The following is a 16,780-nucleotide window of genomic DNA, read 5'->3' on the forward strand; positions in this document are numbered from 1 at the left end:
ACTGTACAAGAAACGTAAAGTTTCGATTGAAGCAGGCGCCACCTGCTGGACATTACGGATATGGCAAGAGGCAGTGATGCAGGCATTTCAAACTAAGTCAATGTGGTTAAATGATGAATTTCTGCATCATGTCAAATTACATTTTTTGTTATTTCACACATCATATACTTAGACGTTTATGTCCTCGGTCATTTAAGACAGATAGCTGCTCATGTGGGTTGGCCTTGACAGCGGCAAGAGTTCAATCTCTTAGTGGCTGAGGGGCTTGTTATCAGCAGCTTACACACCATGCTGTGGAATAAGAGGAACATAAGACAATATGAAGTGACATTTAACAGGCAATGTGATATCATGATAGACTCTAAAGCGCGAATGAATATCATGTCAACAAGTAAAGTAATACTGTTGTAAGGCTCGGTCAGATAACCCTCACATACTCCAAATTGTGACGAAATTGGGTTTTGTCTCAATAATTCTTTGAATAAACCCACTACAACTCATTTTCTTGCAGAACAAGACACCAGTTGCTGTTACATCTGCAGGTATAACCTATTTTTTCTGAGGCAGTGAAAATTGATCATATAAAATTATAAGCAAAACAGATGTGTTCATGGTTTAACATTAAAGAGATTCCAATATTGTGAAAATTAGATTAGCTTATTACAATCAGCATCATAGGGTGGAGCTAGAATTGTCTCTCTTTCTTTCTTTTCCTCCCAGTTGTGGAGATAGATAAGTTGTGTACTCCCTGCTTCAATGATGACTAAATTTGCATATGTGTGAGATTATCTATGATACAAGTAAAAAAAAAAAAAGAAAACAAATGTTTTTAACACAGTGATACACGTCATCTCATTGTAGGTTTTGTTAAAGTTTGTTTCAGAGTAAGCTAATTGCCTTGTTAGGAGTCTGGACCCCTAGTTTCTGTGGTCCATCTGTCAATGGGGCAATACAGAAGGTATTACTATAATAGGTAATACGGGTTACCTAACATGTCAGCCCCACTGAGAGATTGCAATTAGGGAATGCTTCGACATTGACATACTCTGTAGAATCTTTCAACCATGAGTAGGTTTAGTCTATGTGTTATTAATCTTAAACCATGTTATAATAACTACTGCACACTGGATAGCAGTGGACCTTTGTCTTAAAGACAATGGGGACATCTGTTGAAAAGCAAGATGCTTGAAAATTTTAATTGCATACATTTATATATTCACACATGCTGACTCGATGCACCGCCCATCCCATCCATCCATTGTCTACCACTTATCCTGCTCTCAGGGTTGTGAGGATGCTGGAGCCTATCCTAGCTGTCATCAGGCGAGAGCCTGGGCACACCCTGGACTGGGAGCCAGTCAATTGCAAGGCCACATATACAGACAGACAACATTCACTCACTCACTCGTTCGGGACAATTTTTCCCAATATTTTCCAATTAACCTGCTGCATTTTTTTGGAGTGTGGGAAGAAACCAGAGAACCCAGAGGAAACCCACCCAGACTTGGGGACAACATGCAAACTCCACACAGAAAGGTCCCCTTGTCAGAATCGAACCAGGGACCTTAGGGCTGTGAGGCCAAAGCGCTAACCATACTTACTTAAATAAGTGTGTGGGATTTCCAAAGTTTAGTAACATTTTTAAAAAGCAAGAAGAATTCTGCATTAGCATCAAAATTGCTGAATAAGGGGTGATTTGACATATTCAATACTAGATAAAGTGTAAATTGGATAGTAAATAATAATAAATTACTTTTGAAAAATAAATAGCTCCTCTTTCAACCTTTTGATTCACCAGTATCGGTTTAAAGGAGAAACAATTCAGTCCATCACGCTGACTGAGCCATATAACCTAGAGTTCTAAAAAGAAGCTGCTAATATGGGTTAATGGAGGGAACTACTATTTAATAACAGGGAAATTGGTACGCATCAGATCATTAATAACACAATCATAAATCAATGACACGTTAAACTGCTGCCTTCATTGGATAAAACTCTCTGCTGACCTAATTGTGAGCATTCAAAACCAGTTCGGGGATAAACTGTGACTTTCCACATCAGATGATTTCATGTGCTGGTATTGATGCGAATAAAAATAAAGTAGAAGAGTGAAAGGGTAGCACCATGGGCAGCGAACAAACGTTTATCCAGGTGATCAATTGATGCACTTTGAAACAAGAAAGCTGGAGCTGGGGAACTTGATACTAACCTGACATTTTGATTTTTACTATTTTTCATTTGTTCAAAATACTGCAATAATGCTTGCAGTAGCATGCAGATGTTGCAATTCATACAGAGGTCACCGACAAACCAGAATAATTTCACCTGTCGGGAGGAAGATGTGTTATAGTCCAAAAATTGGCTAGAGATTATTTCTGAATTTTGCAGTATTAAGTCAGTGCTGGGGTTATATTCTAGTGGGATATGCCGAAATTAATCCTAGTTATCTTGTGTCAACAACCTCACATGAATCACATTTCATTTTTTTCTCTCTTGCAGTGTTGTCATTTAGTGGATTGAAAGAGATAAACACTTTGAGGTGCAGGATTGACACTTGGCACATTAAAGAATAACTAGTGACTGTGACTTAGAAAACTGCAAACTCAGAATGGAATGGTCATTTGGGCCTAGAATAATTGAGTGTGGGGCACCATGACATATACCCACTCATTCTACTTTACATGCAAAGACCCACGCCTCTATTGATATGCAAACAATAGGTTGATAGAAAGTTATTTGTAAAGATACAGCTCAAGTGATATGCAGCAGAAAAACCATAAAAGAAAACAAAGTTTTCAAAAAAAGTCAGTCTGCGGCAATGCCCATCTCTTCCAAACAAACTAATATCACAAATGTTTGTATGTTACATTCCTTTGTTGGCTGTTGCCCCGACCAAAAGGCTAAACATATATGGCTAACAGGTTATAGAAAATATTATGTATCTGTTGCTGAGCAAAGGGGTAGTTCAGCTTGAATATTGCTAAAATTCCACCCCAGACATGTATATTAAAAATACTAAATTACACTTATAAATGTGTGGTGTGTTTTTATTTTCAGGACAAAGATGCATTTCTTAAAAACGCCATCTTATTTATTTCACTCCGTGGAAATTCCAGAACATGTAGATATGCAGACTTTTTACATATTGAAGAACACCAGGCGTCAAATTTCTAATCGAAATTTTGAGATGACTCACATTTTTCACTGCACCAGTATTACCTTATACTATTTCGAGATAATATTCGAAACCTCTCACCATTAAAATAATCTCAGGAAACTGTAATATCAGATGTTGGGATGCACCTGCTACCGAGGCTACTTCATTCTCGCGAGATTTCTCCATTGCGCAGTGTAGTACAACCGTCCGCCATCATTGCACACAAGCTAACATTAGCACAAAAACACTGAGCAGTGAGCGACTGAGGTGACAACAACAGGCATTTAGACCGACCTAATTCCCACAGGGGACGTGATCGAGTATCCCTGCCGTTTTATTGGCGTAGAAAGAAAACAAGCAGTCGCATTTCATGTAGTCTTTAAGTTAACTTGGAAGCGACAGTCGTTCAATCTAATCATGTCCAACCTAAAAGGCGGCACCAAGAAGGACACCAAGATGAGGATACGAGCCTTTCCTGTAAGTGTTTACCGGCTCTGTGAGCAGTGAATCGCCAGCTGTGAGACTCGAGCACCGTGGATGACAGCTCTGCGTGCTAGCATATACTAGCGAGCTAATCAAATGAGAAAAACACGAAAGTGCACAGAAACCTCTAGTTGGGGGGGAACAGTCCCCGCACCATATTTGCTATATTGCCTCTCCTATTTCTCGAGACCCTTGTACCCTTTCGGTTTGAAAATACAATCCTCCTTGACATTAGCTAATGTTAGCATATGTAAGACGACTCCCACAATATTTGACTAGCGTTTAGCAGCTAGTATTAGCTTTCGTAACAGGCCGTGACATTTCAGTTAACTTTCAATCAAACCTTTAGTAAAGATAACGTGTGACGGTATTTAGACTATGTTAAATGGTACATTGTCCGATTTTTCATTGCTGGGTGTTTAGAGTGTGTGCTTTTTCAGTATGAGAACGTTGTGCTTTCTTCGAGAATAATGCATGATGGGTCGAACATTATGAGTTGCAGTGTACACGCTCTATTCAACTTGAGCAATTTTGACAACTACAACAATCAGTGCTACGGTCAAAATGTGTTTTCGTTAAAGTCCACTGAAAACTGTCGATTAGCGCATTCACAACTGAATAGCCCTTATCTTTGAATTAAAGGCATATCATTTTCAGTTGAATTGCTTTCAACGCCCTGTCTTTCTAACCGTGGTTGTGCGTCTGTAACTCAAATTAATGGTTTTCCCCAGTGGTGTAGGTGATTGGATCATTGTTGCTATTGTTTAATTTTATTTTTTCAGTTGAGTCATTCAACATTCCACAACAAGTAGTATTTTCAGGCGGGGTGGGAGGAGGTGTTTCCAGAGGCGACTAATGTTTCCACTACACCTTGCTGGACGTATATGTGGCTTGATTACATTTTAAAGAAAGGCTGAATGTGTCAAGACACATGAGATACAGTGAGGAATTCCAGTTTGATTCACTTACCTAATATAACTGAGCAAATAAAACTACAGGCAATTAAACCAATTATATTGTGAACCATTTCAGATTCAGAAACATAGACACCTCTCCTCATAATAATATCACAATAAAAGCAGATCTAGAGAAAACATAAGTAAAATAAGGATAGATATCCCTCAACAATAATGCTGGCAAGAAACTTAACCCTGCACCATGGATATTTGGCAGATACTGCAAATTTTCTTAGTGCTGAACTGCTCAACCTGTGCTTGTGGGCTACCCAATTGCTATTGCACTATTGCTTCTCACATAATGATTTGCAGTGTATGATAGTGAATTTTCTTCATTCCCTTTTTTGCTATCTCATTGATGCTGCAATATCCACTTTCTTTTCTATCCATCTCAAGTCAAGGACATGTCAAGTCTTATCTCTGGTAGAATTGACATTATTATGCCTGCTCTTACCCTTGTGGGTCACTGGAAGATGCAGTCACAACATATAACTGATACATCTCAAAACATGTTTTAATTGGAAAAAAGTAATCAATTATATTTAACGTAAAATGATTCTGATGTTGCTGTCTTTTTTTTTTTCATTGTCGTACATCAAAAACAGGCATTTAAAATTTTTTTTTGTTTTGTTTTACTGTCCTGTCAAAGGTGGCAGCATGACAATTGTGTGCCCCCCTATAAATGAGAAATGTATTTTGTTTGATGATCTCAGTCCAGGGATTTGTCCAGTTTTGTTCAGGGATTATTTTTCGTTACCAATTCCATTCATGTGCCTAATTTTAGTCAAGTCCAGCATGCTGAGATGATTACTCTGATGTAAGATAGCATTAGGCCAAAATGGAGTAAGCAGTTTGTAATCACCAATTGAAAGTACCTTTTGGGATAGACATTGAGACTTAATGAAATGTGGACCGGTCACACATGGCTAATACCTGATTATTACTTTTTTCAAGGTTTCAATTAGTAGAACAGTCTTGCCTTTTAATGACTACATTGTAAGTTCTTGAACCAGTGAAAATACATACAATAACACTATTTTATGGGCATAAGTGGTTGTTCAGCCATGTAGAACACATACTAAACAAAATATAACAAATGTAGTCTTGCCTTCCATGCTTTTAAATGCATTTGCTGGACAAAATGCTTTTTACCATGATATTTGACGAAAAGAGTCACTTGCTTGTCTTGCAATATTATGCATGCTCAGTGTTCACAAGTTACCAACCATTGAAAACACAGGGTTTATAATACAAATTTGAGTGCTCATTGTTAGTGTTTGGATGGTTACTACAGTAGCATTACCCTTGTGCACTTTATCCTATTGTGATGTCTTTCTGGCTGTTTCCCAAGTGCAAAAATGTCTTCTATAACTATAGCTTAACATTCATAATATAAGATGTTTACTGCAAACCAATGTGCCATTGGTTTGTTTTATTTTTTTCTGTCTCAGACAGAATTTTGACTGTTGTGTCATATTGTTTTCTACCAGAAATTATTTTTGAATATAGTTTTTAATATTGTCATTTTGATACATTATTGCTGTTAAGTCTGTTAGGCTTCCATTTTGTCACTATTCTCTGTTATGCATGTCTGTGAAGGTTGTTTATCAAAACGCATCCTCTGAAAAGGTCTCCCCGACAATGCAACCCAGACTTTTCGTGCTTCGTGGAGCTCAACTGCCAAAATTAATCTTTGAATTATATTGAACATTTTTCATTGTCGTCCACATATGTACACAGTCCTAAGCACAAGTGCAACCAGCCCTTAACAATCTATAGTGTATATAATTGGTGGCTTATGTGCATAGCGCTGTCTCACAAGTATTAGTGGTATATAAAACAATGATACTAAAAGTTATATTTGCCTTGACATCACTTTCCACTGCCATGTAGAATTAGCAATGAGGAAAATATGGGGTTTTTGCCCTTCTTTAGATGACAATGGATGAAAAGTATGTGAATAACATCTGGGACCTTCTGAAGAATGCCATCCAGGAGATACAAAGGAAGAATAACAGTGGTCTTAGCTTTGAGGAGCTGTACAGGAACGCCTACACGATGGTGCTACACAAGCATGGGGAGAAGCTGTACACGGGTCTAAGGGAGGTTGTCACAGAGCATCTCATCAACAAAGTAAGAAAACATATTACTTGTTTATGCATCTGTTGTTTACCTAATAGTAAATTATACTTTCCCCCTCAAAATGATAAGTAATCTATTTACGTTAAGCCATTTTTACTGTTTATTTCTTGGGAATTTCCAGTCATGATTTTAAAATGAACAACTATACTTCAAATACTTTGTCCTGATATTTACCAAACCTTAATAATTTTCAATCATCTTTGAATTACAGGTGCGAGAAGATGTCCTAAACTCTCTAAATAACAACTTTCTGCAAACACTGAATCAGGCCTGGAATGATCATCAAACCGCCATGGTTATGATAAGAGACATTCTCATGTACATGGTAGGCAGACTGTTGTGTTCTTGAATCTTGTGTAACATCTAGTTTAGATTAGATAAGATAAGATATACTTTATTGATCCCCATAGAGGAAATTCTTTTGTCACAGAGGCATAACAATTACAGTATTAGCAAATATGGGCATAAATATTAACAGAGAGACTGGTTGAAGATTTTGTACAAACTCTTGAACCAACAAGCCAGGGCTTGTTATTTTGGGGCTTAAAACTATTTTTATATAATTAGTATTAAAGTTAACCCTTGTGTTTTGTTGGTGGGCAAGTGTATCAGTTTGCTTGTTTTTGGTCATGAGTAATTTGTGCTATTTCTAAAATAAGCTTTGCATCTGAATCTAGCCAGCTCTCATTCCCCTTCACATTCTGGACTTTGATTGTAAGGTGCTCTTTTATTTGTGGTCCAAACAAAGAGCCTCTGTTGCTGTATTTGTTTGTTTTGGTAGATAACTGGCAGGTCTAGTTGATTTAGTGTAGCCTGCAGCAAATTCAAAGTGTTGTTGGGCAGGTTTAACAATGCTGTATGTATTCCAGAGGATACATAGCTCTCCTGGGGTTCTTTTGTTTCAGACTCTCTAGTTTCCTGCTTGTCTTTTACCTTGAACATTTGACTTTGTGTTGCAAACATTGCACAAGCACAACATCTTAACAATGAGGTAGTATTATTTATTTGTTTTTTGGTTACTTTGTTGAGCAAATAAATGCAAAACTATTTATAGGGATTGACCAGTCAAACAGTTAAGTTCAAGAACCTTTCAGGGAATGGTCAGTCTGTCTCACGATGACCGATTGATTATGTGCCAGTCTATTGGCACATAGAAATGTAATGTAATGGTATGAGCAGTATTGAATGGAAAGGATTGCTGGTTTTGAAAATAATCAAGTCATTATTTCATAGGCAATTTTAGGGAGGTATAGTCAACTGTGTTTCAGGAATCTTGTAGTCAAAACTATCAATATTCATTTAGCTGTTGCTAGTTCTGTGTGATTTCTAGCATTACCACAGAACGCCTGGTTTTCTGCTAAAAAACTTTAGCTGCTTTAATATTTATCATAGGTGCTCCCTGCTAGTATTAACAATCAGAGATGGTGATTAAAAAAGCATACTATTTTAAGTTGCACGAAATGCATCACGGACAATCCTATTAGAAATTTCTCACAAGTAACTGCAAAATGCTCGGCTAGGAGAGGGGCTCAGGACCCTGTTTGGCTGTGATGATGTTATGCCATGGCCTTGGGATTCAGCTCAGTTTTGCCAGTTGGCTCCGGTTGGATTTTCAGGTCCTTTTTAAGAACCCAATTTCCAGCACACAGCATGTTTTGAAATTAAATAAATAGATAAATAAAAACAATAAAAAGAAAAAGTGGCCACAGATATGCTCATAATATCCTTGTGGGAAAACACTCCTATAATCTTATGAACTGAAACTCAAGGGCATGACCAAAAGCATGGGTGGATCGTAGCTCTATTGATATACGTCATTATATCTGAAGAAATATTTTATGTTAAAACAATTGACCGTGTAATTGTTTATGTTGGAGTTAAAAATTGTCCAATCACTTCATTGACTGTCACCCAAAGCCCTATACAATATGAATGCCAAAATAAAATGTCATACCCATAATAAGTCAGGCCATGGTCATTTATTCTGCCACTGTTAGTGCTGTAGAAATTCTTTTCAGTTTATTTGTACAGTGTAAACTAAAGGAACGCCTGGCACTTGCAGCCCTATTAAATAGGGTTCACCCCTCCCACATTTTTTTTTTTTAATTTAATTTTTTATTTTCACATTGAATCACATAAGATACAATAATGTTATTTTCATCCTTAAGAGTATCCATAACATATGACATATGTTGGGAAAAGATACAATAATTAATTGTATTCTTTTGCCTTTGAAATGTCTTAATGCTCGAAACCCTGAAACGCTGTTGGACCACAACACTTGAGATATTCTTTCAGCCCATTTCTTGATGTTTCCAGGACCGTGTCTATGTTCAACAAAACAATGTGGAGAATGTGTACAACCTTGGCCTCATCATATTCCGAGACCAGGTTGTGCGATACGGCTGCATACGAGATCATCTCCGGCAGACGCTACTGGACATGATTGCCCGAGAGAGGAAGGGGGAGGTTGTAGACAGGTATGGAAGAATATTTCTCAACTTCAATGAAGTAAAACATCAGAATGCAGAAATGGATAGTCTGCTGATTGACCAGTGGGATAAATTGCATTTTCTTTAAGGAAGAGGTGGTGGTCATATACAGAGGTTTTATTCTGAATGGACAAAAAACAATATTACCTCCTACTTTTAATGCTTTCCAAAATTGCAGGGGGGCCATCAGAAATGCCTGCCAGATGCTGATGATTCTTGGCCTGGATGGCAGGTCTGTATATGAGGAAGACTTTGAGGGTCCTTTCCTGGATATGTCTGCTGAATTCTTCCAGGTAAGTATTTAGGAGATTTAAGGTTTTGTTTGTTTCTTTTTTTATAAAACATTCCTCATAATAAAAGAACTTTTGATGTAATCACCCAGATGGAAAGCCAAAAGTTCCTTGCTGAAAACAGTGCCAGCGTCTACATTAAGAAGGTAGAGGCCAGAATCAATGAAGAGATTGAACGAGTAATGCACTGCCTGGACAAGTCCACAGAGGAGCCCATTGTCAAGGTGGTTGAAAGGGAGCTAATTTCCAAACACATGAAGACTATTGTAGAGATGGAGAACTCTGGCCTTGTTCACATGCTAAAGAATGGCAAGACAGAAGGTAAATGCTTGTCCTCAGATGCTTAACTTTGCATTTAATTCTAAAACCAAACCAAAGTTTTTTTACATGGTATTGACCGCCTTATTTGTTTCTTTTTCCAATGTTTCTTCTCTCAGACCTGGCATGCATGTACAAGCTCTTTAGTCGAGTGCCAAATGGCCTGAAAACAATGTGTGAGTGTATGAGTTCTTACTTGAGAGAACAGGGTAAGGCTCTAGTGTCGGAAGAAGGAGAGGGCAAGAATCCTGTGGACTATATCCAGGTATGCTGGTTCAGCGTCGCATCTCAAAATATAACTTGACAATAATTCTTTCTGCTGCTTAGTGGTCAAGGTGACAGATGTCTCACGCCTGATTAATCATTTGATTTTCTCCTTAACAGGGCTTGCTGGACCTGAAGACCAGATTTGATCGTTTCCTCTTGGAGTCTTTTAATAATGACAGGCTATTTAAACAAACTATAGCTGGAGACTTTGAGTATTTCCTGAACCTCAACTCCCGCTCACCAGAGTACCTATCTCTCTTTATTGACGATAAACTCAAAAAGGGGGTTAAAGGGGTAAGTGGCTGCTTGCAGAGTATCAAAATATTTTATGCCAAGTCTCCAGTATACTTTTTGGCAGTGTATTGACTTGTTTTTTCCCTCCTTATTTATTTATTTCACTTAAGTTGACAGAACAGGAGGTTGAATCCATCCTTGACAAGGCGATGGTGTTGTTTAGGTTCATGCAAGAAAAGGATGTATTTGAAAGGTACTACAAGCAGCATCTGGGCCGAAGGCTGCTCAGCAACAAGAGTGTCTCAGATGACTCTGAGAAGAACATGATCTCCAAGCTCAAGGTAAAAGAATGTTGAGGGAGAAATACATATGTTCCCTCATGATATCTTGAGCTCTGTTCATACTGTCTTGTTGTCAGGTATATGTGTTGTTTCAGTTTATAGCTGATTTAGGTAGACTTTAGATGCCAGGCATAAACACTATACTATAAGACTGTGTCTTAAACTTACTTTTGCCCAAGTCACAGTGCAGAGCATCAAGGAAAGGCTTTGAAGACAAAAGATGGAGAGAAAAGACTTTTCCCATCAACTCTATGGACTACTGCGTACACACGCAGAGCGTTACCTCCAACTTTTTAAAACATTGTCATCAGATTTTACTCATTATTTTCTTTCTCCTTTACAGACAGAATGTGGTTGTCAGTTCACCTCAAAACTGGAAGGGATGTTTAGAGACATGAGCATCTCCAACACTACCATGGATGAGTTCAGGCAACATATACAGTCAACATCGGTAAGGAAATAACTGGTCAGATTAACTGGTGAACATTATTACATTACAATAACATTGTTATTAGTACTGGAGGGATAAATGACTTGATAATAGCAGTTCCAAATTGAGAATATTCTTAATGAAATGCGGACCACAAAAACAGCGGTACAAAAACCCTGCATCAAATTTTGATAATTAGTGCAACATTGATTGTCCAAAATTACTGCTGAAAAGCAGCACAGCACAGTTCTGAGAAGGGATTTCACACATACTTGATAGTGGTCTCCTTGATAAGAGCTATGCAGCAGACACTGGTCAGTCATGGTAGACCATTAATATTGTATGCTTGGATAAGTAGATGTACATCTATATAGGTTTGCAACATCTATTTTAGGCATCTCTAAGCGGCGTGGACCTGACGGTACGAGTCCTGACAACTGGTTACTGGCCAACACAGTCTGCTACACCCAAGTGTACCATTCCGCCGTCTCCTAGGCATGCCTTTGAGGTCTTCAGAAGGTACTTCTCTGTTCTGTACTCTGCTTTCTATTTTATCACTCAAAATGCCAAATTAAATGTGCCGCAAAGGCCATTTGAGCCTTCATAAGGTACAGCAACCTCTGCCCTCATTCCCTGGATTTAAGTTGTAATATAAAAAAGTTTCACCTATTGAATGAAACTTCAGGAAAACCTTCTTGAAAACGGATTCGTCTGCCTGGATGGATGTGAATGTCCGCATTACATCTAAAAACTTCACCCTGACTCAAGTCTTTGCCAAGGTGGTACATCGGGTATTCATCGAGGATAGATTGGAAGAAATGTTTTTACATTTAAACTTTAAAAAGTTTTACGGTGTGTAGGTAGTACAAAGGTTATAGGGGTCCGAGAACGTAGAAGGAGCTATCGTTGACATTTTCAGCCATGTGACTTCTCAACCATTGATACTTTGGGGAAAATTGATCATGTGACCTCCTGTAAACATGTGACCAACCATGTAAACTTGGGAGAAAAAGTCATATGATTCCTTCCCAGCTATAAAGACCTGGTAAAAGAAGGATCACAGGAGGAGAAAAAGCGACAGGGCGAACTTCGAGATATAGTGCTACAGTTTCAGGAGATTTAACATCAATAGACCATTTTTAATTGTCAAAATTTGAATAATGCCTTGATGATAATAGTAATGGCTGTTATTATCATCATCATCATTAGTTTTCGATTTGAAACAGGGTGGCTACAATACCAAATCTGTACCTCAGCACAGAAGGCAGAAAGAATTGCAGACAGAAGGGAAGAGAGAATCAATTGGCATAGAGCCCCCTGCAGTTTGGGCATGTCACAGCATAAGTATTGGATTTTGGAAAAAAACAAGACAAAGGCAGCACAACTATGAATATTTAAGAGATTCTTTAGTCCTGTTCTCAACATAGATCAGCAATCTGCTCCTAAAACCCAAAGTATAAGATGGCTCCACATAAGAAAGGCATCAAAGCTCTGCTTTCTGTTAGTCATTTGGAAATTCAGATAACTACAAACAGGCCGTGGGTCATATTAAAAAGGGTTTCAAGAGTTTCTCTTTTTGTGGCAAAATTGTATTTTGTCTAGATTTGTTACACTGAAACAAACTGACCTCCTTTCAGGAAATTTCAGTTGAGATGGAAACTCTTTGAGTCCACACATAGCGATCCATAATTGTGGAAGTATACATGCAATTGGATAAAAGGGATCTGTAAAGTGCGTGAATAACAATGTTGCCTGTTAACTGGCTCTACTGGATCTTGAAATCCCTGTAATTCCTGTAATTTCTTTTGCAGGTTTTACCTTGCTAAACATAGCGGTAGACAACTCACACTGCAGCATCACATGGGTAGTGCAGACCTTAATGCAACATTTTATGGAGCTGTTAAAAAGGTAAACATAAAATTGTACCCTTTCTTATTGTTAGCTTTTTATACTTTTACCTCCGATGGTCTCCTTATATTTTGCTTGATCTTCATTTCAACTTGGTCCTCAGGAGGATGGTTCTGAGTTGGGTGTGGGAGGAGCCCAGGTGACAGGCTCCAACACCCGGAAGCACATACTGCAGGTCTCCACCTTCCAGATGACCATACTGATGCTCTTCAACAATAGAGAAAAGTGCACTTTTGAGGTAAGGACAAAATACTTCACTCCTTCACTTGTTCTACTTCAAACCGATTCTATGTTATGATAAAGCCTCCCTGTCCTCAATATTTTTCAGTACAATTTGCAGGCCCACAATGTTTGATAATGACCATCACATTTTCTGACCTCATTAACTGATCTGTCCCTGCTGTAGGAGATCCAGCAAGAAACAGATATTCCTGAACGAGAGTTAGTGAGAGCGCTGCAGTCTTTGGCCTGTGGGAAGCCTACGCAAAGAGTTCTCACCAAAGAGCCGAAGTCCAAGGAGATTGAAAATGGCCATGTGTTTACAGTCAATGATCAGTTTACTTCCAAACTGCACCGAGTTAAAATACAGACCGGTATGTAACAAACAAGAGTCACAATTTTCGGCCTGTTTTTTTTTACATTTTTATTGCAAACTTGAGGGAATATTTACAACGTGAAAGGTGACATAAGATCTGGTATATTGCTTCAACGATTGAGGGCACATTCTATTCTGTAAAACCTGAGTAATGTCAAATCATGCGTGTCATGCTATTGCAGTTGCTGCTAAACAAGGGGAATCAGATCCTGAAAGGAAAGAAACACGGCAGAAGGTGGATGATGACAGGAAGCATGAGATAGAAGCGGCAATTGTGAGAATCATGAAATCGAGGAAAAAGATGCAGCACAATGTCCTGGTTGCAGAGGTGAGACGCCCATGTGAAAATGCAAAGTATCACATGCAACGATTTCACACCCTCACTAGTTGTTGATGTCAAAATGTACCCGTATTCTATGGTAATATACATTTGCTGAATGGGTCAGTCGCAGAATATATTTTTTAATGATGAAAATGTACTTTTTTTTTCCTCCACTTTGTGGCATTTGTTCTCAGGTGACTCAGCAGCTCCGGGCACGTTTTCTTCCCAGTCCTGTGGTTATTAAAAAGCGCATTGAAGGACTAATAGAAAGAGAATACTTGGCGAGGACGCCAGAGGATCGTAAAGTGTACACCTATGTTGCATAGACAGAACTGTTGTGAAGAGGAAGAGACTGGAAGGGGGGAATGGGATTTGTTTTTTTTTCTCTTTTTCTTTTATTTTTTGGACTCTTGTTTTGCATGGACCGGAAGTTTCTTTTCAAGGGAGCCTCAGTCATTGCTCTTTACAAAACAATACAAGCCAGCGTTGTAGTCAACTCTGAATTGAGTTCTTGGTTTCTTTGTTTTTAAACCGAGAACAACTCCCCCCAATAATGTAAAATTAAAGTAAGGAGGCCTGCAGTTAAATCTGCATTCAACCACAGGGGGTACATACACACCTGACATTGCAGGAACTTAATCATACCTATTACAGAAGTAGTAACTTTTTTCTCTTTTTGTGTTTGGACTCACGTTTGGACTCAACACTCACGTTCAAGTCCTCTCTTCTCATTCCAGAGTAGGTCAGGAGTGATAATCATCCTGAACTGTGGCACTACAACACTGGTACAGATGCAGAAATAAGGAATTAAATAGCTCCACAGAAAGCAACACACATCTGATCTACACTTCAGGCCCCAGTCTTCATATTCCTTGTGAGTTTTAACATGAATTGATCCAGCTTCAAGCTTTTCACTGTTTTACCCTTGTAGAGATCAAACATACAGAGAATCCCTTGGGAAAAATGTGAATGCTCCACATTATTTTTTTTGTTTCAATGCTGTACAAAAATAATAAAATTATTAGAAAAACAACAAATGTGGATTGTTACAAAACAAATAAAATTGAGTGTTGATGCTCTGTAGTTTTTCACAGACATGTTATCTAGCTGTTGTTTCTACATATTTAAGATACAAAAAAAGAATTGAATATCCATTAATGCCTAGCAAGACTGTCACACACTCCTGATATATTTAATTGCTTAGTGTTTTAACTTTATATTCACCCTTTGCTGGGATCAGAGGCTCTGACTTACATCAATGACTTTCTTTTTTAACTGATTCTTTCAGACGTCCTATTTCCCACCACCAATGTTGCCCTTAGGTAATATCAATGACATTCTTAGGTATATGTACAAAGTGTGCCTCTGCAGTGTGTATAAATTTTTTTTCATTATCAGATAGCACAGAAGTAAGTGTTTTTTGTGAAAGTGAAATGTAAAGAGAAAGACGACGATCACCCTTCAGCTTGACAAACTTCAGGCTCATCAGATAAGATATTTCTGCCCGCTGCAATTGGATTTGGGTAATGAACACTTCACATGTATGGTGACTACATATGGTCCTAATACGTTGCAAAAAAGCCATTTGCACAGAGATTGGTATTTTAAAACCCCGGTAGGTATAATCCTCAGCTGCAGGCACTTGGTAAAATACTGAAGATACTTTTTTAGTAATTTCTCTCTAAAAATCTATAAATAATATAATGTGAATTTTGCCACCGCGGAACTTATTGAAGGATTACCTTGAACTTGACGTTGAACGTGGAACCTGGCTGTGGTCTCAACAATCTTAAACAGGTTAGTTTTTCCCCAACATATTTTGATTTTATTTATTCACATATGTATATATATATACATTCATACACTTGGGAGAACAAACAAGTATTTGATTCACTGCATCATAGGTACTCTTAAAAATAAATTCTATTAGCACCTATCATAGGTAGTACACTTTGAGTGATGGAATCAAAAACAAAACTCCAGAAAATCACATGATTTTTAAATGATTATTTGCATTTTTTGCATGACATAAGTATTTGATCAGCTACCAACCAGTAAAAATTGTGGCTATCACAGACCTATTAGGTCTTCTTTAAGAAGCCGTCCTGTTCTCCACTCATTACCTGGATTAACTTCGCCAGTTTGAACTCGTTGCCTGTATAAAAGACACCTGTTCACACACTCAAACAAACTCCAACCTTTCCCCAATGACCAAGACCTGAGAGCCGTGTAAGGACATCAGGGATAAAATTTTAGACCTGCACAAGGCTGGGGTGGGCTACAGGAAAATAGGCAAGCAGCTCAGTGAGAAGGCAACAACTGTTGGCTCAATTATTAGATGTCCAAGGTGACGGCTGGTCTCCCTCGGTGTCGGGCTCCATGCAAGATCTCAGCTCCGGGGCATCAATGATCATGAGGAAGGTGAGGGATCTGCTCAGAACTACACAACTGGACCTGGTCAATGACCTGAAGAGAGCTGGGACCACAGTCTCAAAGAAGACTGTAAGTAACACACTACACCGTCATGGATTATCACACACAAGGTCTCCTTGCTCAAGATAGCATATGTCTTGCATGCAATGGCCCAAAAGGCACAGCCAGGGCAAGTAAGGAGTGGCTCTGTAAGAGGTATCTCAAGGTCCTGGAGTGGCCTAGCCAGTCTCCAGACCCGAATCCAATAGAAATTCTTGGTGAGAGCTGAAAGTCCATATGGGCCAGCGACTGCCCCGAATACTGAAGGATGTGGAGGAAACCTGTATGGAAGAGTGGGCCAAAATCTCTGCTGCAGTGTATGCAAGCCTGGTCACAAACTATAAGAAGCATTTGATCTCTGTAATTGCCAACA

General features: G+C 38.5%; 1 protein-coding gene across 1 annotated transcript; it reads left to right on the forward strand.

Moving 5' to 3' along the window:
- The first annotated feature begins 3,406 nt into the window (after window positions 1-3,406).
- Window positions 3,407-15,028, forward strand: LOC147218788 (cullin-3). Its single transcript, XM_086172668.1, has 16 exons — window positions 3,407-3,634; window positions 6,532-6,729; window positions 6,950-7,063; window positions 9,058-9,218; window positions 9,409-9,523; window positions 9,613-9,841; window positions 9,958-10,103; window positions 10,223-10,399; window positions 10,510-10,680; window positions 11,024-11,131; window positions 11,505-11,629; window positions 12,922-13,018; window positions 13,122-13,256; window positions 13,425-13,611; window positions 13,796-13,941; window positions 14,130-15,028. Exons 1-16 carry the CDS (start codon window positions 3,575-3,577, stop codon window positions 14,259-14,261), a joined length of 2,301 nt encoding a protein of 766 aa, XP_086028794.1. The 5' UTR covers window positions 3,407-3,574; the 3' UTR covers window positions 14,262-15,028.
- The last annotated feature ends 1,752 nt before the right edge of the window (window positions 15,029-16,780 follow it).

This window comes from Fistularia commersonii, chromosome 25, assembly GCF_037954325.1.
Source record: "Fistularia commersonii isolate RoL2024-O1a breed Wild chromosome 25, RoL_Fcom_v1.0, whole genome shotgun sequence".
Taxonomy (NCBI): domain Eukaryota; kingdom Metazoa; phylum Chordata; class Actinopteri; order Syngnathiformes; family Fistulariidae; genus Fistularia; species Fistularia commersonii.

What these genes read in the sequence shown, in the direction of transcription:
- LOC147218788 (XM_086172668.1), top strand. Translation starts at nt 3,575, where the DNA reads ATGTCCAACCTAAAAGGCGGCACCAAGAAGGACACCAAGATGAGGATA. An exon ending in CAGAGCATCTCATCAACAAA is followed by an intron (nt 6,730 to 6,949) that starts GTAAGAAAACAT and finishes TTTGAATTACAG; the next exon opens with GTGCGAGAAGATGTCCTAAA. An exon ending in TGTCTGCTGAATTCTTCCAG is followed by an intron (nt 9,524 to 9,612) that starts GTAAGTATTTAG and finishes GTAATCACCCAG; the next exon opens with ATGGAAAGCCAAAAGTTCCT.